At 36.0% G+C, this 27,611-nt stretch overlaps 1 protein-coding gene across 1 annotated transcript in view; it reads right to left on the minus strand.

Annotated features, from left to right (window-relative positions):
* Positions 1-27,611, minus strand: part of MCTP1 (multiple C2 and transmembrane domain containing 1) — a 670,427-nt gene that overhangs the window by 234,676 nt on the left and 408,140 nt on the right. The window contains exons 6-7 of the mRNA XM_055131251.1: positions 23,615-23,653; positions 2,756-2,926 (exon numbers count right to left, since the gene is read on the minus strand). Coding sequence (XP_054987226.1) covers positions 2,756-2,926; positions 23,615-23,653 — 210 coding nt within the window. The remainder of the gene's footprint in view (positions 1-2,755; positions 2,927-23,614; positions 23,654-27,611) is intronic.

Genomic DNA, 27,611 nt, shown 5'->3' on the forward strand with positions numbered 1-27,611 from the left:
CTGATAAAAACTCACTGGGCCAGAAGAAAGCTAGACCCAGTTGAATAAAAATCCACAAAAACGATGGTACTAAGGTGAAGATAGTTCTATCAAGGGAAAATATAATTTTAAGTACAAGAAGGATGTGACCAGTTGTCTCCATTCATCAGTGAATCAGCTTTACAAGCTGATTAAAGAGGTTGTATTTGGTTAGGACACAGAGCAGTTAGGCGTGTCCCTGATATCCAGCTGCTGGCAATACTATGACCTTTACAAATTACTACTTCCACCACCAACATGGCAGTACTAATATGTGTTAAGAAAAATACTACTATCCCCCATTTCTCCGCGCCCGCACCCCCAGAATGACTGACGAAGAGGACGGAGCTGCTTGGGACACCGGCAGCCCACCAGCAACCTGCAGTATGTGACTTGAGAGTTTCCGCCAGGTCCCCCGAGCGGGGGCCTGGCGTTTCTCCTTTTTTTTTTTCTTTAATCTATCTCTCTTCCCCTCAACCTCTGGGCACAGCACAGCATCTATCCCACTTCTGAGCACAAAATGGAGAGACGCACCCAAGTGCGCGGCGCGGCTGGCGGGGGATCGAGGGCGGGGAAGTACCGGTCTCCGCCCACATCGGACACTTAAAGAGAGTGCAGCCACGTGGGCTTTCCCATTTCTCCGCGCCCGCACCCCCAGAATGACTGACGAAGAGGACGGAGCTGCTTGGGACACCGGCAGCCCACCAGCAACCTGCAGTATGTGACTTGAGAGTTTCCGCCAGGTCCCCCGTGCGGAAATCTCTCTCTCTCTCTCCTTCAACTTTCTCCCTGGACTTTAGACAGAAACCCAAAACCGCGCGGCCGCTGCCGCGGCCGCGCGACTTAATGTCATCTTAGTATCAGCAGTATGTAATGGTTCCTTCTTAATGGGTCGGACTTTTGTGGGTGTTCCTAACAAGAATAGTAAGTATTTTGTTGAAATATTGAAGGCAATCAAAATGGTAGCCATCTCTCTAGACTGAACTAAGCTATATCCCCACGCCGGCTGAGAAGAAATATCCTTCTTTCTCGGGAAGAAACGTGGCGTGGTGTCAAACATAGTGTGATGTCCATTAAGCAAACAGACCTGGTGGCGTGGGAATGGGAAATAAGGGGAAAAATTAGGTACATGGACCAGCGGGACGCTGGTGGTATCTCGAGCCGGAGCCGATACCAGCGCAAGAGCTTTGGTTCCAGAAACTGCTTGCAGACACTCTACTAGACTATCAACTAAGCAGAGCCCCACGCCGGCTGATGACGGGAAATAACCATCCTCTTCGGTTTTTTTTCCCTTTGTCAGACAGCGTGGCGATTACTAAACAGGCGTGAACTCGGTGGCGCGGGGCAAGGGGGAAAAAGAAAAGTTATGTAACAAACAGCAGGACTTAATATCTCTATATGCTTAGTAATGGAGAATTATCAAATGCCTCATTGGCAATAGGACTGTCTTTTTCTTTTTGGGGGGAAACCCCAGCAACGGTAGTGAGTTGTGTGTTGAAACATGGAATGTAATCGAGATAAGCGCAAATGAAGTGAAACCTATCACGTATAAGGGTGGGGACTAGGGAGGTGGGAGGGGGCGGCAGATAGACTGGGGGGGTTGGGAATGTAAGATGGGCACTGGTGAAGGAAGGGGTATTTGAATATTGTATAACTGACATAATCCTGAGAACTTTGTAACCCTCCACTTGGTGATTCAATTAAAAAAAAAAAAAAAAGAAAAATACTACTATAAAGTAATTGTTCCTACTTAATGTACTTATAACTACTATTGTTCCTGTTCCTTTATGGATTTATTGAGTACTTAGTTGGGTCCACCCAGTATTCCAAGTTTGTTATGTGTATAACACATATTCACTTAATCTTAAAGCTTTATTGCAGTATTTTAATTCTCATTTCTCAGATGGAGAAACAAGGGGATGGGAAGGTAAAGCTGTACTATGGCACACCGCTAGCAGTGACAGCAAGAACTTGACCCTTTTTTTCTAAATACATTTAGAAGTTAGTTTGAAACAAATAGTTCAGAGTAATATACAAAGATCATTTGCACATAAAATAATGCCTCTTGTAGTACTGTTAGCTGTCATAATAATAATAATAATAATAATAATAATAACCAATATACCAGAAGAAATCAACATAGTCCAGACCTTTTTCTTTTTCTTCCCCCCCCCTTTTTTTTGGGGGGTGGGTAAGATGGGGGAAGGAGGCACACCCAATGGTGTTTAGGGCTTAATGCTGACTGGGCTTGATGGATCCATCATGAATGGTACCAGGGATCTTGGCCAGCACAGGGCAAGTGCCTTAATCCCTGAACTATCTCTCTGACCCTATCCAGGATTTTTCTCTCCGATTTTTTTGTTTTTGTTTTTAGGTCACACCCAGCAGTGCTCAGGGCTTACTCTTGGCTCTGCACTCAGAGGTGCCAGGGATCAAACCCAGTCAGCTGTGTGGAAAGCAAATGCCTTACCTACTGAGTATATTTTTTAAGAGATGGTTATTACTATCATTGTGGTGTCACAGATGGAGAAATTGAGATGCTGAAAAGTAGTTTGCCCAAAGTCATATAGCATATAAAATAAGAAATTTAATATGTCTATCAATATTGTTTTCTAAAATGTCCTTCGAAAGAAGTTCTGTTAACATTTCAAAAAGTATCTTCCACATCATAGCTGTTAACTGGTTGGTTAACCAGTGTCTCACAAGTACTAGCAGGAACATGAAGAGAGACAGTCACCTTGCTTTTGTACTTCTGATGTCCAAGCCGGAACTTCACGTAGGGGTCACTCAACCCATTGGAGTCCATCGCCTTGAGGTCTCGCCCCTCAATCAGTGTGATGCTGACTATTCCTCTCCACAGGTGTGACTTTCTGTGCAGTTCTGACAGACGTAAACTTTGGGTCTGAAACTTTTGCAAAGGAAAATGGAGTCAGTTTATTATGTTTGTTTTCTTTCATCGTGGGGGGTCATATTTGGCAGTGCTGGGGGGCCTGCAGTGCCAGGGACAGGGCCCACGTCTCTCCCTTAAAGATGTATGCTCGACCTCTCGAGCTACATCCCGGTCCCAGTATTTTCGTGTTTTAAACGAAAACACTTCATCTGGCATTACTCATTTCCCAGCGGTTATACTTTTTCAAAAACAAAAAAACGTTGTATTATAAAAAGTTAGTAATTATTGGTGTTAATAAATTCTAAGATTATGATTCCAGTCTAATTATTCCTATTTTTAAATGACAAGATTTAGATACTTGAAGATATCAGAGAATACTTACTATGTATCAAATGTAGCTGTGAAAATATGTATAAAATAAATCTAAATATCAAAAGCCTCATTCATACTATTATTTTAAAGTTTTACTTACTTTTTTATCATAATTTATTTGGTTTCATGTCACAAATAGATTTTACACGTCATTTTTAGTTGTAAGATGACTTGCATGTTCTATTTAGATAATTGTGAATTTTCTTTATTACCACATTAAGGAGATAATTGAATTTCAACTTACTTAAGTACTATTTAAGATTTACAAAACAGAAAACAAGACCAATATGTCCACACAAGATGTTTTCCTTATGCATGAAACTTGAATCACAAATATTTAAATGTTCTTTTAAAATTACACATGTGATTTATATTGGCAGATCTGTTTCTGGCTTTCTCTTTCTAATAATTGAACATTTCCTTTAATGATTATTACTATGCTCAGTTCTAAATCACAACATTTAAGATAGTAAACAAAATTGGAATTTTCTAAAAGTAGCAATTATATTACAAATGACCATATAATCTGCATTGAATAGCACAAAAAGTAACTGAAATGTTAAAGCCCTTTACAGTTATATTGTATTTAGACTCAACATTAACCAGTCATATAAAATAGTTGCTTCCCTCATATTTGCCAAGCATGTTATTTCACGGAGAAATTCAACAGTCCCCACAATCTCAATATAGTTTCACTCTAAACTATGGATTAGCTTTACATTGACATTTTAAAGCCTAACTCGTATGACTTCCCTTTCCCATTTTGAATTCCTAGTTTTTTCTGTAGCACAATAATGCCATGCCCACTTATATTTGTCATCATTAAAAGCCATATATTTCAGGGTGCTGTTATTAGGAAAATGAAAACTATGGCAGTCAAAAGAATACACATAGGCTGGCTGCCGTGGCGCAGAGTTTCCGCGCCTGAGCCTGGAGACGCAGCATGCTCCGGCTAGAGGAGGAAGGCGTTGCCAGCGTTTCCTGGTGTGTCACATTGCACAGTTCTTGGCGGACTCTGCGGTGCCCAGGATCACACTGGGGTTCTCCATATGCCTGGCATACACTCCACCTTTTAAAACTATCTCCCTGGCCCCCAAGAACAACACATGCTTACATTTGAACCTTTCGATGGAAACCTTCTAAATTATATTGCATGGTTCCCTGTGTTAATGAAGAGCAAGTTCAAACTTAATGCCGACACATTCTTCACCTGCACCTGCAACTTTCACAGGACGCCCAAGAATCCCTTTACTCCTGTCGTTATACTCATTAGATTTCCACAGCAGATTTTGTTTGAAAGAGGGATTCTCAGATTAAAATAATCCATTAAAAATTTATTATACCAATTAACATTCCATACCTTTTAAATGCTAAGATTTCCCATGCTAGTGACTTTATAATTCAGGAATAGATTTTGGTATCAATCGATTACGTCAATCACTTATGCTGCTGTTTGAGATTGTCTCTAGTTACAGATTCTAGAAAAACGGGTTCTAATCTTTGCATTTGAAATGTGTGTTAAGAGATGTAAGTGGAAGAGAATGAAAGAAGAAAAAAATTGTAACAAGAAAGAAGAAAAATTGTCTTAGAGAAGAATATGGAGTTAATAACTACTTATTTAAATATAACTAAATTTATAACTAAATATAACTAGTTTCAATATAACTAAGTATAACTTTGCTAATGGGCACTTTTCAGTTGATCATGTTTGACTTGCAGTATGATTTCCCTATGGGACTAATACATGAAACCTTCTACTTTCCATTATGTAAATACATGTATTTTTATTTACAAAACTCCAGCCTGCTGATGAACACACAGTGGAGGTTTGCCGAACTCTCTTCTTTAAGTCCAGCAAGAGTTGGAAACAATCAAGGTTACACAGTATCTTCAATTAGCCAAGCTCATTCAGGGCTTTTTGCTCGGTTTTTGCTTTTTTTGGTGGGGTGGGGGGCGAGACTCGGGCATACCTGGCAGTGTTCAGTGTCCTTTCTCGTTGCTGCTAGCAGTAGCAGAGGAACAAACATTGCTAGGGACCGAACCCAGGCATTCTAAATGCTAAGGATGCGCTCCGGCCTGTTGAACTAGCTCCCAGCCCTTTTTTGTTAACAGCAGCGTTTCTGCAACCCTTACTTGCTTTCTCTTCCTGCTATTTTTCATATGAGAACAATAACTTTATTTAGTGAAGAGGAGGAGGAATTAGAAACTTAGGCATTCACAGGAACAAAGTGAACTTAATGAACTTATTGCCATTTGTTGCTGTAAAATTCTTCAGGATCTGGAGACAAACACAGTGGCAGGGCAGTTGTCTTGCATGAAGCCAACCCAGGTTTAATCCCTGGCATTGCCAGAAGTGATTCCTGAGTGCAGAATCAAGAGTGACCTCCTGAGTATTACTGGATGTGACCAAACAAACAAACAAAAAACCCCTCTCACAAATGCTCTTTATTCTTTTTGCTTTTTTTTGTTGTTGTTGGGAGGCAATGCTCAGGGTATAATGCTAGGTCAGTACTTGGGGGTGACTCCCAGTGGTGCTTAGGGGAGCATGGAACTCTGGGAATAGAAGACAGGACTCCTGCATGCAAAGCCTCCACTCATCCTGTTGAATTCTCTCTCCAGCTCCAAAACTCTTCTCTAAAACCTGGAAGAACATTTCCATAAAGACATGGGAAGCTAACAGGGTAGTTAAAAGAATGAGATTCCTCCAAAACAGGCAGGGTTAATGAATTGAGAATTAAAATAATTTTCGTGAAAGGCTAAGAGAAAATCAAGGGGTCCCAAGGCATACTCAATATAATTTCCTAACTTTATATTTCTTCCAAATTTTTTTTTTTTGCTTTTTGGGTCACACCCAGCATTGCTCAGGGATTACTCCTGGCTTTGCACTCAGGAATTACTCCTGGCAGTGCATATAGGATGCTGGGGATTGAACCCAGGTCGGCCGTGTGCAAAGCAAATGCCCTACCCGCTGTGCTATTACTCCGCCCCCCCCCCCCAAATTTTTTTATTTGGCTAAAAATGATGCTTGTCTGTTCACGATAGCCAGAATCTGGAAACAACCCAAGTGCCCGAGAACAGATGACTAGTTAAAGAAACTTTAGTACATCTACACAATGGAATACTATGCAGCTGTTAGGAAAGATAAAGTCATGAAATTTGCTTATAAGCGGATGGTCATGGAGTGTATCATGCTAAGTGAGATGTCAGAAAGAGAACAGAATTATTGCACTCATTTGTGGAATATAAAATAACATAATATGAGACTGACACCCAAGGACAGTAGACACAAGGGCCAGGAATATTGCTCCATAGTTGGCAGCCTGCCTTTTGAGCTTGGGGAGAAGGCAGCTGAAATAGAGAAGGGATCACTAAGTCAGTGATGGTTGGAGGGAGCATTTGGGAGGGGAGATGTGTGCTGAAAGTAGATAAAGGACCAAACGTGATGGCCTCTCAGTATCTGTATTGCAAACCAAAATGCCCAAAAGTAGAGAGAGCATGTGGGGGGAATTGCCTGCCATAGAGGCAGGGAGAGGGGTGGGAAGGAGGAGAATACTGGGGACATTGGTCGTGGAAAATGTATTTTGATAGAGGGATAGGTGTTTGATTATTGTATGACTGAAACTCAAACATGAAAGCTTTGTAACTGTATCTCACGGTGATTCAATAAAAATTAAAATTAAAAAATGGTGCTTTTCTGTTGAGGAGATAGCAAAAAGGACTGAGTTCATTTTTTGCATGTAGGAGGTCCATGTAGGTTCAAGCCATAATCCACATAGTTTCTTGACACTGCTGGACTCTGACCCCCAAGCACAGAGCTGTTTGTAGCCCTTCCCCCTACCCTCAAAGGAAAAAAATGGAATTTTCTGTTAAAAATCTTTTATGGCTACATATTGGATTAGTTGCATATTCAAGAAGTATATTGAAATCCATGTGTGAAGTAGTAACTTGAAATAAAATAATAAGATAAAGGGGAAAGATACTGTCTAAGATACTAAGCTATCAATATTAGAAAAAGTAATTGCTGAGTATATGTACCCACTCGCTTCTTTCTAGAAATTTCTGGGTCTGTGCTTGGGATATATTGCTCTTGATGGGCCTCAAGTATCTTAGCTTTGGTTTTCCAGGTGGTATTCTAGAGTCCTATGTGTACGCATGTGTGTAGTGATAGAGGGTTAAGTGTCAGTGTTTTGTTGAGGAACTTGTAAAGAAAATATTATACTCTATAAAACAGGAAAACTAACCTCTGTAAGCTAGTCATTTATTACCTTTATATATTAAGACAAAGTCCTGGGGAGTCCATTGAAAAATAACAAATTGAATCATACAACTCTGAAAAATGCAGAAAACCACTAACTTTGATGCTTTGCATAGTACCTTCTTAATCACCTGCTGCCTGCAGCCTAGTGGTATCAATGAGTTCTGGGAAGAAATTCCTTGGAATTTCTTGAAGAAATTCTGATTCTTCAGTCTCATCTCAGACTAAAAGGGTCAGAAATTTTGAAAATGGGCCCAGAACTTTGGTTTAGCAGCCCTTGCTCCACATAGATTTGAGACAAGTCTGAGTGTGAGGGCACTCACTTTACAAGTTCTAGGATGTAAGTACACTGGTGTTTCCCTCTGCTTTCACAGCTATTCTTGATTACTATAGTTATAAACATGTCTTCTCTCTGGCATGGATATCATATATACCAATAAACTCCTTTAGTCCTGCTTCTAAAATTATTAAGTAGGAAATGAGACTGGTCTAGATTTTTGGTATATTTCAATAGAGAAGAACCTTGTAATAAAACTACATGAAATTTATTATTAGCTTCTTTGTTAGCATTATCAGGGGATATATCTAAATGATATATATTTAGTGAAGCATTATTTAGTTGAAGTGACATCAACCAAAAGTTACTTACTGGACTTCTATGGGACAAGGAGTATTAAAGAAAGAGAAGATATTCCACAGTCCAATGGGCTGACTAGAGCTACACCGGGTTTTCTAAGGCAATGTTTCCAATTGTATTCTTTACAGAATCAATTTCTATTTGAGGAAAGAAAGAAAAATGGAGGAAATAATAAAAGGGAGAACCTACTCATCTTCAAGTCAATTCCACAAAAGGAAGAAATGATCTTCCAATGTTTAAGTGGTACTCAAAATTTAGTACATTTCCCTGTTGAAATATGAGTCTATGAGACTGATTACTGTGGATATGGTTCTGCAAAGCAAAGCCTCAGGAGTATTTTCCACAGACACCCATATGATTGTTACATACACCAAAGTTTGATATCCACATATGTAAGAATATGCATGAAAATTCAGATTTAATGGAAAAAACTCAAGACACCAGATAAAAAGTATGAGCAATCAGAGAATGACATATAACATCATAAGGAGTTTTGAACTAGTCAGCTAATATTTTAACTAGAATATTAATTTATTTATCTGTCCTTGGAAAGGTGTTTGAGATTTCAATGACTCTTCCAAGTGTCTAGATATTAGAATGGGAATGAGTTTTTAGAAGTTAGTTGGTCTAGTGCTCAGAGTTCACAATGCATGCAACCTCGACATAAATAAATCAAAGGGTGTAACTTACTTGTGCATTTTGGTAAAAAGCACTCTGAAGCTCTGCTCTGTAGAAGCCCTGGGCAGGAAATACAGGCCTGCTGCACGTCTGGATGGAAATGAATGATCAGAGCAATTCTGGAAAGCTATATTACTCTCAGCACCTTGTCTCAATCAGACTTTAGCATTACTCTTAAAAAATATTTGCAAACTATGTCTTTACTTCTTAAGTCACTTTGACCACATTTTTTCTAGCACTGTGAAGTAGATGCCGATGTCATGGGTAGTTCACAACCACCATTTGATTTAGTGACATTGTACTGACTTGAGACAATACAAAGTCAAGAGATTATGAACTGGGCTTGAGAGACCTCAAGTTTATGTTAATAGATGTAGCAAAGGAAAGAAACATAGCAAGAGGAATCAGAGAAAGAATACCTTTCCCAGGTGTACAGCTTGAAAATGTTTTAGAAATAGTTTCCAATGTTAAAGTCATGAAGGACTTCTTAAGAATAAATGTTACATGAACAGGCAATAATTATGATTGTATTAACTGTATCCCAGAGTGAATTCTTTATGACAGAGATAGGTCTATAGTAACAGATCTTATACTACAGAATACTTCCAGCTGTTGTGTACAAAAAGGCAAACCAATGCTCCTTTTACTGCTATGACCAAGAGCAGCAAGCAATGAATTAAGACTCAGTGGAGCATGAAATATCAGTAGAAAATCAATATGGTGGGGTTGTAATTTTGTATTAAATGTCCTTTAAGAGCAGCTACACAGCTAGGATTATGCTGAGACATCATCCTTAAGCAGAGAAGGAAGATTAGATTAAGTCAGTAGGAAAAAAGGCCAGTTCAAAAAGAAACACTTATTGAGCTGATAGTTGATGCTTATTGATGCTATAACATAAGTTTCATACTCAAGTATCTTTGAAGACAAGCATTTTTCAAGCAAAAAAGCAACAACTGAGGCACAGAGTAGATAGATACTTCACTCAAAGTCAAATGGTTAGAAATTCACAGAGTTGAGATTGGAATCTGGTTGGTGGTATGTGATTAATAATTTTTCCTTACTGTATCATATTTTTTTAAAAAGCACAAAGAATTCAAATACATAAGTAAATAAACTGATCAATACAGGCATTGCCAAAGTACTCTATATTATTATGATGCGCTACATAAACTGTACCCTTAGGTAGAGATTATTGAGAAAAGCTAATCAGGGAAGTAAGTAACAGCAGGTTATAATAACTCTAGCATAGATTACTCAGTAAAATGTACTGAATATTCTATGTAAATTACTGTACTCACAATAAATGAGTCAAATATATATTAATATGGACTGAAGTTGGAGAATCTTGCATATAAATTGAGAATGCTTCCATATTCCTAGTAAACAAAATTCTATACTGTATACCTAACAATAAAAGATGCATTATTATAGATACAATTAAAAAGAGATCAAAACCAAAAATAACTCTGACATCCAAAATATGTCTAAAGAAATCCTCAGCTATACAATCCTCTCCCTGCTGTGTACAAATAATCTCTGGCTGTTATTATTCTCAATTTTATTACCTGTGTAAAAGCTAATCCTTCCAAATGAGACCCACACACTAAAACTGGAGTGAGGACATTGTGTCTTTACAACAGCTTTGTAAGGAGGCAGTCTTTTCTCTATTTTCACACCACAAAGGTGCATGTGCTTTTATTTAATCAAATGATCCTCCAAGACACTCAAAAAAGTAAAAAGGGAGAGAGAGCGAGAGAGAATGCAGGTCTAGAATGACTGTTTTGTGCTGTAAAGCCTGAAGTGTAGAGCAATTATTATCTCAATCCCAAGTCCAGCCATGTTACATCTTTTCCTTTTCCTGTGAAGTGTATTCTAGTGAATTGTACCTGGAAGATGAAGCCCAACAAGTACATTTTTTCCCCTACAGTCTAGCCACCTTCTTAAAGCAAGATTGCTTTTACAGAAAACTCTCCCAGCGCTTTGTCTGACCTAGTGTGAAGTGTCTCATCTAATAATAAAGCTTTGATCCTCTTTTTCTTAGAAGATGATTCACTGGCACTATAATCCTTAAATAAATTCCTTGGTTTTTATCCCTAAACTTTCTTTCCTATATCTAATGCTTCTCGATATACTTTATAGTGCCAGGAAGGTTTTTTTGTTTGTTTGTAAAATGCTGTCTCATCTTAATAGTGGCTAAACAAGAAAAGTTCTTAAGCTTATAGTTGCTCAAAATATAAAGCTAATAGAAAATCACATATAATCTTATTGGTTTGCTAAAATAATTTACAAACTTTCATTGATAATATGAAAAGATAATATGAAAACATAAAAGGTAATATGAAAAGAAATAATGAGACTACAAGCACTTCAATGCTAGATGCATTCTTGTTTTCAAAGGCAACTCTTGACCTTCTTTGAAGGCAATTCTTGTTCCTCTTCTTGGTCAGCAAGATTTTCTTTCAACTGCATTTTTGTTTGACACCACTTATAAAGAGGTGCATTCACATCACGTGAAAGTGTTTTGTGTTTCTGCTCTTCTTTGCCCATTTCATATGATGATCTATTTCTTTATACCTTAAAATATAGTTAAGCCATCTCCATTTAAATAATAATAAAATTTGTTCTTTCATTGACTAAAATGTTCTCATCTCAGAAGAAGGTTTGTTCAATAAACTCATTCACAAGAATCTAAATGTCCAGTTAACAGAGATAATTTGAAAAATACTTAAATGAGCTAAGCCTTTGAAAGATCATCACTAAACTGACATCTTTTTAGGGGAAGTTATACTCTTTAATAAAATCCAATTTACTTTGCATAATTATTACTGTCATGAGTACCTTAGTAATCACCATACCCATTGCTTACTATTTTACATTATGCTTTGATAAATCACATTGTTGTACTTTTGGAAAATTATTATCACCTCAGTCTTTTCTCTCCAGTATTTTTTTTTCTCTTAGGAAAACTGAGAGATACAAAGGACTGACAACTACTGAGCTTTCCTTCAGGGGGATTCAGTTTCACTCAGTGTAATTCCGTTGCTAACTTGGGCACGTGATTTGATCCTTATAAAGTAGTCAAAATAATTTTCATTCAAATAACATCCTATTTAAGCAACAAAGCTGACACACCTTCTTCATGTAAGGGAATTTTTTTTCTATGTAAACTTTCTTTTCATGTGTGTCTCTAAAAGTCTATCAGAATTCAAAGATTGTTTAGGCCAAGGACAATGAAGTTAATTTTCTATCAGAGTGACCTTTGAGAGAAAAGTATTGAATAACATATTCATCCAAAGTAGACTTGGTCACTGATTATCTGGTTTTATCAAACTGAGTATCATACTCAGTAACATCAAGCCCTTGAATACACTAATCAACTGTCAGCTCACAGATCAGTAGAGAAGTGTCATATAAAGCAAGAAGAATTTCAAAGGGCATCTGTATAGACAAACTACAGGGCAGCACAATTTATATGTTGATATCTCTATTAAACATCAATCTGAAAAGGAACTCTGATGCTTTAAGTCCCCCAACTCCCAAGTACACATTCATTTTTACCACAGTAAGAGAAATATTAGGTCTGATCATAGCACACAGGTATTTTAGGATGATGGCGTCTTGTCTCTGGCCTTAGTTTCCTTATCAGTAAAGTAAATTACTTGAATGTCCCATCTTTATGAAGTAATCTGTAACTTAGGATAGACTCAGAAAAAAAAAACACAAGACATCGATGAAGCTCATATTTTTTAGAATAGTAATTTAAAATGAGAATGTTTGTTATTTAGAAGCTGATGGCTTAAGAGATTAAGAAAGGTTAATAAAGAATATTTAAGGATGAATACAATAGCAAACACCAATGAGTGGAAGACTAACTTGGAAGGAGTGGAAAGAAGATACTGAAAGAATCACTTGAAAGGGAAACCATTGAAGAGTATTTTTGATGGAGTTGATTCTGGTAGCATGTTTTCAGCCCACAATAATCAGACAACTGACTTGCTACATAAAGAAAAAAATTGAACACAGAATTTAAGTCCCCTAAATTCTATTCTCTTGGTGAATGTGTGTGATATATAAATTCACAATACTTGTGGGTCTTAAATAACAAAGAAAGATTGTTGCAAGAAAAGTTTTTTGCAAGAAGCCATTTTATGTTTAAGATAATATGGCAATTTGAAAATATGTATTATTTTAGCAAATATGCAGACTAATCTTAGTGAAGAAGCCACCAGCAGACCAAAAAAGAAACAAAACGGCTATCACTGCAATATGCTTACAATAAAGGGCTGACAAAATGAAGTTTGCAAACGGTGGCCATAGGGACAAACAGATATGGTTTACCCCACTTTTCTCTTCGAGCAAATGTATTACTTAGTCTGGTACCTGAAACTTTGCTTCAGAGATACTACAACAAATCTAAACATTTCAAAGAAGAAAGAGTTTTTAGTTAGTTTAAGAGCCAACAAAAGAAAATGGCAAAGCCCTATAAGAGTAGCATTTCTATTTCAATATCTATTGCTGGCTAACCATGCTCTAAGTTAGAATTGTCTGAATTGTCAAAGAAAGAAGGAAACTGTTGAAAGCAAAGTAGGAAGTGAATTAGTAATAAATCATGCAGAGCACAGTGAAGTTATAGCAGACAAAAAGGAATGACAGAGCTCATTATCTTTGTCATGAAATAATAAACATTAAATTGCAATGGTGTTTAAAACAAAAATTTCCATTTTGTTAAAATCTAAATCAAAAGCAGAGTTTCTAAATCATAAGAATTTTCTTTTTAAGATAGAACACTGAATATTATGTTCTAGCATAAGATCACTGTAATAGAAGCAAATTTGTCTCAAACAGAAATGACCTAGAAAATAATCCCATTTTATAAGAAAGAAAAAGGGAAACTTAATTGGACCTTTTAGAGACAATGCTAGCGTAAGCTTGGAAAGTCTCTTGACCTTGAGTTATTCAGAATTTGAGATACATTTCTATCATAAGTCACTGGTATCATAAGGAACTTAAACAATATAAGAAGTTTTTAATTTTAACGAATAATCAGTCACCTGAAGATTCCAGGTTAAAGATTAGTAGAAGACAAATGAATATGTTTCTCTGACAGCCTTTTTTAAAAAGTGATTTTTTTAATTCACATCCAGCTTTGAACATGACCGTTCAGATTAAAAAACCAAGACCATTAATATAAAGGATTTAGACATTACCCTCCAAAAGAAAGACTTCACTGAGAAATAAGATCCAATCACTTCATTTTCTGAGAGTTCCTAAAAACAAACAAATGTTAGCTAAACTTTGAGGTGTTTTAATTAATCCAACAAAATCAACCCCTTCCTTCAAAAATTTATATCCTAAACATACTTTGGACTTTCGCATACTATACATTTTCTTCTCTGGAAGAAATACAAATCTTACTCATATATAATATCAATGGTAATACAATTATTGTTTTTGTAAATTTTAAGAGTTTACTTACCTTGTTATTCTTAATTGTTGATGAACAGATCTCAGAACCCAACACTTATTATAGAAAACATAACAAAACTATTTAAACATATCTCAACATATATTATGATTTTGAATCATTATATCTGCTCCTTTTAACAAAACAATTCAACACCTCAGGCTTTGAGGCTCAATATATTTATTTTTTATTCATTTTTGTTTTGGTTCTAGGTTTGAAGCCACACCTGACTGTACTTGGGTATTACTTCTTGTTCTGTGTTAGAGTCACTCCTGGTAGTGCTCAGGGGATGGTATCTATTGCCAGGGATAGAACAGAGGGCAGCTGCATGCAAGACAAAGACCTTATACTATCTCTCCAGTCCTTCAGAGTTTTTTTAACAAATGATGGCCGAAATTTTATTATTAGACATGCATCTAGACAAATTTGCCTTATTAACAAAAATATCCTGGTTTTAGGATATAATGTAAATAATATACTCATAAAAACCAGTTAATTATACCTTCTTTAAGATAATTATAAGAAGCAATGAATACTATACTGAAAGGTGGCTATTGTATTGGAAATGAAGCAATGGATTGATATTAGATATTTTACTACTTACTTTTCAAACTTTGATAAAGATAAATCATTTTGACTTTCAAAAATGAAAAAAGTTACTATTAAACAGCACATTTAAATTACATTCGTGGGTTAGACATTGTTCTTTTCATTCTGTCTGGGTATTGCATAAAATTATGGGAAATTTGTAATAATTAAGTGGAAGTATATCAACATTTGACATTACAATAGAGAAGAAGCAGTTTTTCAGCTTTGCTTATTCCATAATTTTGCATTGGCAACTCAAATCACAGTGGCCCAGCATCTCATGTGATTCCTATCACATAGCAGGTGCTCAATAAAAAATTGGTGATTGACTGTTTCTTGGAGTTTCATTTATGTAAATTTCATTACTTCCAAACATGACATAAAAATTCACATTAGTGAAAAATAATTAACTAAATAATTTAGGGCCTAGCTTCTTAGGGTGATGTAACTGAACGTGGAGATCACAAAAACTTTGGCAAAGGTAAAAGATTTCTGAATACACAGAGATCAAAAATTAACTCAAAATGAAATGCATCATGAATCTGAGTTGTCTCTGGCAGTGCGAGGCTAAGATGGAAAGTAGTCAGAGTGGAAAAGTTTAAGAGGTACAGCTTTAGGGGTTGCAATAATTTAAATAATTTTAGGTTTAGACTGAAATTTAGTAGAGGTGATTTATTCAATATATCCATGCTTTCAGATTAAATGACTTTCTTTCTGTGTTTGGGGGTGGGGTCACCCTAAATGGTGCTCTGAAGGCTCAGGGGCCAGACCCGACTATGTTCTTTCCACTTTACTGGCAGTTCATTTCCAAGGCATGAGGATGGGGTGCTTGCAACTTTGGTGGTGCTTGAAAAAAATTTTTCTTTTCTTTTGTTTTTTTAGGGTCAGGCCTAGTAGTGCTCAGGACTTATTCCTGACTCTGGCTCAGAAATCATTCCTGGCAGTTTTGGGGGCTTCATGTACGGTGCCAGAGACTGAACCAAGGTTGGAAGCACGCAAGCACAGTACCTGACCCACTGTACTATGTCTCTGGCTCCGAAAACTAATTTCATATTTTTATTACTTCTACGGTGTGGCTGGGAAGCATGACTGTCCGAGATCATTGTTGTCGAGTTTTAAACATTGTTTTAACAACACTACAGTGATAATTCAGTTACAATCATACTTTTAATCTATGACAATTATCAAATTGTCACATTTCTAACATAAAAACAAAACAAGACCCTAAAAAAACCACATTTTTATTGGTAGAGGTTCTGTGATTTACTATACTGCTAAAGATGGCTTCCTATATACATTTAATTCAATATCATACCCATCACCAGTGTCTTCACCTTCCCTGAGAACCCCAAAGTCCCTCCCTAATCCTCCCACTCTACGCCCCCACCCCCAACTCAGTTGTGTGGATCAGTTCATTTCATTTGTTGCCTTTGACTCTTTGTCCCTACTTCATTGCGTATCTTGGGGGAGGGGATGGAGAGTGGGGTAGGGGCCATATACATTCAGTGATGCTCAGGTCTTACTCCTCTCCACTCAGGAATTACTCATGGATGGCTTGGGTGATCTTATGGGATGCTGGGGATTGAACCCAGATCGGCCATGTGCAATGCAAGCATTCTGTCTATTGTACTATTGTGTATCTTTAAGTTCTGCTGTACTGCTGCGTATCTTTAAATTCCATATATGAGAGAGATCACCCTGACTGACTTCACTAGGCATGCTGTCCTCCAGTTCTACCCACATTACAGCAAACTACATGATTTTGAAAAAGAAACCCTTTAAAACACACTACATTGGAAACTTTGCGCACGCACCTTAGATTGGCAGTCTTAGTTTTTACATTTTGTTTTTTGTATTCTTCAGACTAAGAATTTACTCTTGGCTTTGTGCTCAGGGGTCACTCCTGGAAGTAGACCACATGCAGCATGGGGCACTGAGCCTGGGTTGGCCATATGCAGGGCAGGCCCTTCATCCCTGTATTGCATCTCCTGCCCCAAGTTTAACTTTTTTTAAATGTTATACTACTATTGCATAACTCAAAGAAACTTACTCTCACTGTAGAAAAGACACGTTGTCTTTTATATTTCCAATGCTCTTCTTCATTTAATTCCCAGTTATTTTTCAAGTAACAAGCGTGTTTAGCAATATGTGGAAAAAATTTTAAAGTACCTTATTATAAAGTCACTGCTAAAAGTTTCCTTACATGAACCATTTCCCAAAATCAATAAAAATAAGGGATACTACATAGTGAGTTTCATCTTAATACAAAGTGTATTAAGGCAACAAAAACAGACATCACAGTCTTGCTTGAGACTAAAGATAAATTATAAAAAATAAGATAACATTTAGCATTCAAAAGTACTGTTGATGTAAAGTTCAGATGGTCTAAGATCGAAAGTGTGCCATCTCTGTACTTGACAATGTTCAGATGAACACAGACAGTTACTGACCTAAAGATTCAAATTGTTTGAAAAGAGCAAGTAAGAGAGAATCTTTGAAGGATAACTTTAATGATCAAGATTGATAGTGTAGGTTTTGCTCTTGAAATCTGAGTTCATATTCCCAGGAAATGGGAGACTCTAAACTCAATCCCCAGCATCTGAAAGAGAGCGAGCATTGCTGGGTACAGCCAGCACCACTGGGCTAGTGCCTATGAAAAATCAGGAAGCACAATTATTAGCTATAGCGGGGACTACTTAAGTTCCTACTGCTTTTTTTACCATATTTAATTATTGCTGTCAATATTCATCAAATAAAATTTTATTTTACAACCTACATTCTCATGTACACTTAGTGCTTTATTTCAAATGAAACAATGTAATTTTCCTGTGGATCTTTATGTCATTCATTTGATTACCCAACACCTTCCTTCTTCTACAGTATCTATAGATATCAGTAGCAGGAGTGATAGTGTTAATGATAATAGTAACAACAACAATAATAAAATTCCTGGCATTATAAGAATGAATTCAACACAAAGTGGTGACATTTTTAAAAATTGAAGACAAGAAAAAAAAAGAATAAATTACATAAATTCCAGAGATTTTTTTTTTTGGTTGGGGGCATACCTGGTGATGGTCAATGGCTGTACTTGGCTCAGGAATGATCCTGGGTGGTGCTCGGTTGGGTTATATGTGATGCTGGGGTTTTAAACCAGTCACAAGAAAGGGACCCATATGCAAGGCAAATGCCTTACTTCCTGGACTTTCTCTCTATCCTCCCAGGGATTCATCTTAAATTTTAATGTAGATATTTAGTTACACTCAGTCTCTATGAAGAGAATAGTGAAGGAAAGTGTCCCTTTTAAAGCTAAATTGGGGGATGGAGAGATGATACAGCGGGTAAGGTGCTTAATGTTGGTTTGAGTGTGTGTGTACTTGCAAGTGTGTGTGTGTGTAAATACATGCATAGACACACTGTCAAACAGAGCTTCAAAAACAAGGGTCCTCACAAAAACATGGTTTATGATGAGCATTTGGGAGGCTTGAAAACAGTAAATCTCCCAGTAATGTTAATTTCACATATGTGAGTAGGGTGTTTACCTTGCACACGGGCAACTAGGGTTTGATTCCTCCATCCCTCTCAGAAAGCCCGGCAAGCTGCCGAGAGTATCTCGCCTGCATGGAAGAGCCTGGCAAGCTACCCTTGGTGTATTCGATATGCCAAAACCAGTAACAACAAATCTCACAATGGAGAAGTTACTGGTACCCGCTCAAGCAAATCGATGAGCAACGGGATGACAGTGACAGTGACAGATATTATATCATATTATATAATATTACAATATTATATAATACATCTATATATCTTTGCATTAAAGCCTTGTGAATCAACTCTTAGCTCCGTTACCCTGGAGTCAAGCCATTTTAATGTATTCCCTTTGATCATTTCAGATAGGGTCTTGAGAAACCATGAGCTCATTTAATAACACTCATCAGAAATGTGAAGGCTCACTGGTGAACTTTTTAGACCTAGCACACCGGCACCACAGAATCCATCCTCTGCCTGAGATTACATTTTGTCCTTTTGCTTTGTGCCAACTCATCCAGATTTGCTCCCTGAAGAACTCACAACGTTTTAAAAATTCAACAAGGGCGGTCAAATAATTGTAATGCTATTGCTATAGCAAATCCCTATAGTTATGAATTATAATACATTAAAATGTATGTTATACCTATGGGAAATTTTGTCAAAACAGCAAAAATACCACCTCAATATAAAATTTAATTATGACTTCATGTATTTTGTGAAGATTATCAAATATTTACCGGTGTTATGATAAAATCTCTATTTGAAAAACTTAATACCAATTTTAGGAGTTCAGTTAATCAAGTCAAAGTGAGATTCTCAATAAGAGAAATGTTCATGTTAGTCATCCTTTGTTCATTCCTGCATTTTGAAAGCAGAATTTTGAAGTCTGACCAAGACCTTTGGATGTCTCACTTATGAATCTGAAGTTCTACAGTTTCTAAATAATACAGATTTGGGAATTTACAAAGTCAGGGCTTTTAAACATAATTTACATTTCCTTAAAGAACATGTAAGCATTCTTTTATTCCCCTAAAACACGTATGCTGAATAATGCAAAGTGAGACACCAAAGAACATTTTGGTCACTCAAGGTTGGAAAAGTCTGTGACCAATGACTTTTTTTTATTTTTTAATAATCTCCTATTGATTATCAGGATATGAGATCTTTGTAGAAACGACCAGATAATTGTTTAATAATGACTTTTCCCCCACTAAATCTGACTGACTGTGAGAGATTTAAAAATGTGTTAATCTGTTTCTCTACCATTTCTGAAATGAAAGCACTTAGAGGTTTTCACTGATGCATTTTTAACATGTCATCCAAGGCGTCAGGTTTAACTACGCCCTGCAGACTTACAGAGTTGAAAGTGTTCTCCAGTTTAAATGAACAATATCCATGCCAAAAGTCTTATTAAAAATGCTTCATTCAAGCAGTGAATTAAGTGTTTTATAGTTCATTAAAATTATGCTAAGTGATTATAATAAAATCTTTATAAAAAAGATGTATTATTAAAAAATAAGCCATCAAGTAACGGAAGATATGCTAATTAGACATCATCACATAGTCTATATTATATTATTCAAAGGATGAACTCTCTTAAAACAATTCTAAAATGTTATTTTTGAGAAGGTGAATTTCACTGTGTATATCTTATTATTACAATGGTTATTTCTCATATAATTGAAGCATTTATTTAAAGCACACAAGTATGTTATTATCTTGCCCATTGATAAACTCATTCTTTACAATAAAACACACACACACACACACACACACACCCCAAATGACTTGACACAATGTAGTGTAAAAGGCATTATTGCTTACAATATGATAGAAGCAATTACATTCATTATTATATTTTCCTTTTTTGGTTTGACCCCATAAGATTTATTCACAAAGTAGATACACCTTTCTTTTCTGGGTTCATAAAACTTGTGGAATAATTTAACCTTAGAATAAATTATCAATGATAAGCTTCTTCTAAGGAATAAAATAATAAAATAACTTATTTTAATTTTTTTGTCAAAATCCATTTTGTATTACAAGTATAACTCTTTTTGAAAATTATATACTTGCTTAAGTTTAGACATTGATCCCCTTCTTGAAATAAAATTTTTCTATGGCAGCTGAATCTGGAGGAAAATTTAAAATATACACCATGTGCATATGAAAAGCCAGAGAGTATTTTTAATAGATGCTATCATTCTCAGATGAAGAGATACTATGGAGCTCATAATTTTGACTTGATACTTGGGGATTGTTCCCAGCAATGATTGGGACCAACGGGTGCCTGGACTTGAACCTGGACTCCTGCATGCAACTTAAGTATACTAGTCCTTTAAGCCAGCCTCCAGAACTTAGGGGTACTTTTTTGTACTGTAATCAAAGTTAGCACATTTAATCCAAGTCATGTATGCCATTCTAAGCAGTAATTACAATACCCTCGTCCTTAAGTTGACTATATTTGATTTCAAAACATTATATGAGTACCACAGATAATTTTTTTCATGGGCAGAATCTATTTTGACAAGATGAAATGATGCATAGGTATTTAAGTAACGGGAAGTTTTACAAAGTGATTCCTTGTATACAGGAGATCCTTGTATTCTTTATATATGTACATAATATAAAAATCCCCCCCACCCCATGCCAAAACTTTTTGATTATATCACTTTTGAAGACAAAAAAAAAAGGAAAAAGATCTCTATTCTGAAGGTATATAACCAGCTTTATCTACTATATTAAAGTCTCTTCCATAAAGACTATAATAATTCTCAGATTTTATATTAACCATTAATGTTGAGAGACAGACAGCCTTCCAAAGCTCTGCTATAAAGAAGAGAACTCACTCCTACATAACAAAACTCTGAAGATTTGCTTTTAACTTTGAGCATTGTTACAGCAAATATAAGGCATCTGTATTTAACATCATATAGATAAACTGTATTTCCCCCAAAGCACAAGTCCATAGCATTACAAACCAATAACAAATCAATGAAGAAAATGGTTTAAAAAAATGGAGAACATTTTCTTCCTCACTGAAGAGTCTAAATAGGAAGATTGAAATGATTCAAAAGATGAATCTACAAAAAATAGGTAACCAGATAAAATGAATCTAACTACATAGTATAGTTATTCCTCCTTTAGTTTCACAGGAAGCACAATTTATTTGACATTATTTTTTCTCTTTAATCCCTGGATGAAAGCGCTGGGGGAGTTTTAAGCATGCTAGCTCATGCGTGTGCACGTGTGCGTGTGCGTGTGTGTGCGCGCGCGCATGTGTGTGTGTATGTGTGTGAAGGATGTTTGACTAGATGATAATTTAAATTTTAAACTTCCCCTGGATTTATATTTAACATGCTGCTCTTATAACAATGATGTGAATAAATATGGCAAACATTTTAGGGGACAGTGGAAATTTGAGGGAATTATGTGTGTTCAGTATTTCTTATATAAACACAAACAGGAGTGTACAACTTGTCTTTATTCACTATTAAATAATCTTACTAAATTTTATAAAACTTAAGTCCCTCAAGATAAAACCCCTAATGTCATACTATTGTATGCACTAAAAATAATCTCTCAGATACAATGAATCTGGTATTAGACACAGTGTCCAAACTGTGATAGTATGAATGTACAAATCTATTACTAATCATGAAAGTACAAACATTGCAGAGATGAAAACAATGTAGAATACATGTTCTATAATATTTTTAATTTTTTGTAAATTAAACGAAATATGTAGTTTCATGTTCACTTAAGTTATTGTTAAAATTAAATACTAATAAAATATTTAAGGAATTATTTTTATAATTTTCTTTATTATGCAATAAATGGATCATGTCCACTAATTAACAATAATATGATATAGTATTCTGTTCTATCTAAACCACCTCTGAAGAGAGGATACAGCTACATATTGGTGGGCTGCAGTTTTTATACAACAGACCATAAAACAGACACAAAATAAGGAAAGTCAAACTATGTTAAATTTAAGAAAATGTGAAAATAATTTATAATATTATTTTTGAAATTCAATTACAAGGGAAAGAGTAATGCAAATATGAACAGTGCAAATGTTTCTTTAAAATTTTTTGAAATAATTTTGTCTGTAAAAGTGATGGTGAACACTAAGTCAAAAAGTATGCAGCAGCTTCTCAAAAATGTCTTTCATTTTACTGTGATGATAAAGGTGATTATTAATATGACTCATCTTTTGTGAGCCAAGTGATCTTTCAATCATTAATTCTGTAGAATTAGGAAAACACTGTATAGTAAGAAGGAGTTGTTAAAGCACATAAAGAAATTACCATATATACAAAAACATTTTTACACAAATAATTTTTTAACTCACAATAATAACAATGATGATGTTAAAGAAAAACTCTGTAAAAGCATGATATAATCAGAATGGAAGAAAAGAGCTTGTCCTGCTCCAGGGTCTAAAAAAGTTAGTCGCTGTTAAAAGGAATGCTGACATTGAAAATAGAAATCTGAGCAAGCAAGGTATTTACTAATAGGGTCCCTTTGATTTGTTTCATATAAAAGCTCAGTTTCATCTTGATTTTTTGGTGTGTGTCTGAGTGTGGTACCACCACTGAACACATTAGTAGCTTCGTTCACATCTTACATGTTTTGCAAATTATTATCAGACTCAGAGCTTAGTAAGTTACAAGAACCATAAACTCCTCTCACTGCCAGGAGTCATTTATTTCTTGAGGTGAAAAGAGTCAATGAGGGAAATTATTTTCATTATACTCTTCACTCAAAAGATGCAGTATTTTTTTAAATCAGAAAACCTCAAATTCATATTTTAGTGAATAATAGCCAGAAGTTGCAAGGATATTCTATCCCTCAGGAGTTATTTCTGTTCTAGCCTCATCGATTTATTTCAGATCTGGTGCAAAGACATTTTCTAGACCCTGTGGTACGAGAGCAGACACTATGAATGATGCCGAGAAGTGACAAGAGAGGATGATTTGGGTGCAATTGATCAGTGTGATTTCTACTGAATTAAAAAGAATCACATGATTTGCTTAAGGTTAATGGGAAGAGAATAACAATGGAAGAGAGATGAAATCCCGCTGTAGAGTTTGAAGAGGTACGAAAAAATTGGGGGAAAGCAGCTGACAGGTCTTCTCAACAAGAAAAGCTGGAAGATGTCATGCTAAGCATTACCTTACTTGATCTTTTCCAACTCTTCCTCATTAGCATTGTCTGCAAATGAAATAAAGCATTTCATTATGTTATCACTCGAGTCAAAACAGGGCAGCAACTTCTTTTCTAGGGGAAACACAACATTTAAACTGGGAACAGTAACACTGCACAAGTACTGTTTTCCACATAGGCAAAGTTAAGAAGAAGCATCTTTGACATTTAAGCATTCTTTCTGGTGAGAGTTCAATTGCTTTATTCTTTTGAACAAAGACATGGGATAGTGCATTGGAAACAGACTAGAATTTTGTAATATCTTAACTGTTAATCTAAAAAGAACACAGCAGGACCCTTGGGACGGGCAAGATTTCCTCTTGGTGCTTGCAGTTGCGGATATACCTTGACCTTACCAGGTCTAGACAATTTTTCTCTCCAAACACAACCAAAGTCTGTTTGTTTGGGTGATTTTGAGTGAACGTTTAATTACCTCAGAATCTGCAAATACTTTTAAATGGAAAAAAAAAAGCTCCATATCATGAGACTATCAGTCTCATAATTGGTGGATCCACTCGTGTCCTTTAAAAATGTATGATAGAATGAGAGAGAGAGAGAGAAAGAGAGAGCGAGCAAGGGTGAAATATAAAGACAGAGAGAAGGAGAAAGGCAGGGAGAGACAGAGAGAATGGTCACAGGTTTTAATTAAAGTTGTGGAGATTTGTGTGAGTGCTCAGCTCATTTGTGTCTTGTGTAAAGTAAGTCATAAAAGTCAAAAGATTCTTTTTATCTCCTCCCCAGTTTTAAACCTCTTTTCATGAAAAGGAGTATTAACTTCCTAATTCACTTCTATATCCTCTCTTAGTCATATCATCATGTTTAAGGCAGATGTACTAAATAATAGGGAATATTTGGAGCAAATAATATAGCTTATAAAAATGCTTGCCATATCTGTATATCAAGGAAATGCATCAGTGTCATAAATTTTTAAAAAAATTAATTTTAAACTAATTTATTTAGAAGGTAACCTTTAGCCTAAATCAAGACAATGGAACTATGTGTAGGATCTAGGAAAGGAAAGGAAAACAATTAGATTAAATAAGAGAATAATACTCTTCTCTTTTCTGCAAATAGAAGCGTTATAGATATTTTCTCTACATAGTCTGTTAAGTATTGTCCAAAACCTGGAAGAGTGATTAATTTCCCAGGTTATAATAATTTCATGTTTTTTCAAATGAAGTCAGAAAATTGCAAAACATTATTACATGTTGTTAAAGAAACATGTTGTATGTTTTCTAACTTCTAAGCCCAGGTCATTTTGAAATGACAAAATCCACTATTGGTTTGTGGAGGCGAACATCTAACAGATATTATCACGGCTGTTCGCTGTTGCTGCTAAGAGTTTACTGTCAGCCACAGCAGCTTCACCATGTTCTCCATCATCACTGAAAGGCAAATGTACACCAAATTCCTCTGGATATTATAGAAAATGTGCTATGAGGATTCAGATAATGGAAGTACAACTATGTCAAAGAACAGAATTTCAACATGCTAAAAAAATGGTAACTCCCAGGGGCTGGAGCAATAGCACAGCGGATAGGGTGTTTGCCTTGCACGTGGTCGACCCAGGTTCGATTCCCAGCATCGCATGTGGTCTCCTGAGCACTGCCAGGGGTAATTCCTGAGTGCAGAGCCAGGAGTAACCCCTGTGCATTGTCAGGTGTAACCCAAAGAAGCAAAAAATAAGTAAAAATTTTTTAAAAATGGTAACTCCCAAAGATCATACTTATAGTCCAATCAAATGAGAACAATTAAGTCAATTAAGGAAGGGGGGAAAATCTTTTCAAGCTTTGTAGTTTATCATCATCATCTAAAATCTAGGAATAGTATAAAATTTTAATATGAGAAATTGTATCTTTGTAACTAAATCGCACAATGCTTCAATTAAAAAAAAGAACTATTTTAAAAGTAATGGTCTAAGCACATGAGGATGAGCAGAATTAGGGCAATGTGGTCAATATTATATAGTTTCATTGCTGGTCGAGGAAATCCTCACATTCAATTAACTTTCCATTTATATAGCAAACTACTGGGTTAGTACATTTTCTGTCTCTCAAGGTTAGCTTCCCAAATAAATTGGATAGTATTCATTTTCAGTCTGAGAAAGTGAAATAAACAAGAAGTCAGAAATTTTTGTAAGTACAAATATGAAATATTTGGGAGTATTGGGGACTGATTCCTTACTTTTCTGATTCAGTATCTAGAATTTTGTTATTTTCAGTGGCTTTCAAAACAGTCCTAGATTTATAACAAAATTTCTGCTTCCTGAACCAAATTAACTGGCTAATCAGTGGTCTACGAATCTCATTCTCAGTCTTTTTCTTTTTAGAATGCAGTGTTAAGGTACATTCCATAAAATAGAAGATAGTTGAAAATTTAAAAACCTAAATTTAACAGATATACTATTAACAGGTCTGGAGCGATAGCACAGCAGGTAGGGTGTTTTCCTTGCAGGAGGCCAACCCGGGTTCGATTCCTTGGAGAGCCCGGCAAGCTACCGAGAGTATTCCACCTGCATGGCAGAGCCTGACAAGCTACTCGTGGCATGTTCTATATGCCAAAAACAGTAACAAGAAGTCTCACAGAGGAGATGTTACTGGTGCCCGTTCAAGCAAATCGATGCAAAAAACGGGAAAGACAGTGCTACAGTGCTACTATTAACATTGTTACCTTTGCTATCAGTGAGATATGTTATAAAAGAATAGCTTTTGGAGGTCCAGAGAGATAGTTACACTGTGTAGGGAGATTGTCTTGCATGTGGCCAACCGAGGTTTGATCCCTGGCACTCCATAAGGCCCCCTGAACACCATCAGGAGTGATCTGGGAACACAGAGTCAGAAGGAAGCGGGGCTGGAGCAATAGCACAGCGGGTAGGGCGTTTGCCTTGCACGCGGCAGACCCGGGTTCTATTCCCAGCATCCCATATGGTTCCCTGAGCACCGCCAGGGGTAATTCCTGAGTGCAGAGCCAGGAGCAACCCCTGTGCATCGCCGGGTGTGACCCAAAAAAGCAAAAAAAAAAAAAAAAAAAAAAACCAAGAAGGAAGCTTTTAGCACTGCTGGCTGTGGCTCAAAAACAAAAGCAAAAGAACAAAGAATAACTTTGGGGGAAACGTTAAAGATAGGAGATGAAGCCAGTTACAGAAAATCAAAATTAGTTTTTGCTTTATAATCTTAAGTGTAGTTGAGAAAATGGATTTTTGAAATTATTAATATGCTGTCATACAATTTAGAGTCTTTATCAGTAGTAATTTTTTCTTGATGTCAATTATAGAAATGAAATAATATAAGAAAGTAACCTGCGATGTTGCTGCCCAACTGATTTTTTTAAATAATATTTTATGATTTAGTCAACTTTTTGCTTTATCTTCTGATGCAGTGATAACATGGCTACCATAGGGGCCGGAGCAATAGTACAGTGGGTAGGATGTTTGCCTTACACACCGCCAACCAGGGTTCAATTTCTAGCATCCCATATGGACCTCCATGCACCACCAGGAGTAATTCCTGAGTGCAGAGTCAGGAGTAACCCTTGAGAATCACTGGGTATGACCCAAAAAGGGAAAACAAAAAAAGGCTACTATAGCAGAAAATAATCACAGAACACTACATACTGTAATACATATATATATATTTCTGAGATATATATATCTCAGAAAGCACAGATAATAATTTTTGTAGGTGAAAATTTTTAAATTATGGAATAGTTTAGAAAAATATTAAAAAATAAATGAACATAAATGTCCTGAAAATCTAGGGTCAACTCATAGGTTTCTTAGAATTTTTTACTTTTTTAGTTTTAGCAAAGCACTCTTTTTTGGTTTAGGCTATCAAAGAAGTGTGTAATACAAATTAACTCACTTTTATTTCACAAATTCTCCAATGAAGAAAGCTGTGGATTGAACTCTGCTAGAAAAAGAGCCAGAAAGAACTCAAACACACGATTATACCAAAATACCATATAAAGG

The sequence above is a fragment of the Sorex araneus genome, chromosome 1 (assembly GCF_027595985.1).
Source record: "Sorex araneus isolate mSorAra2 chromosome 1, mSorAra2.pri, whole genome shotgun sequence".
Classification (NCBI taxonomy): domain Eukaryota; kingdom Metazoa; phylum Chordata; class Mammalia; order Eulipotyphla; family Soricidae; genus Sorex; species Sorex araneus.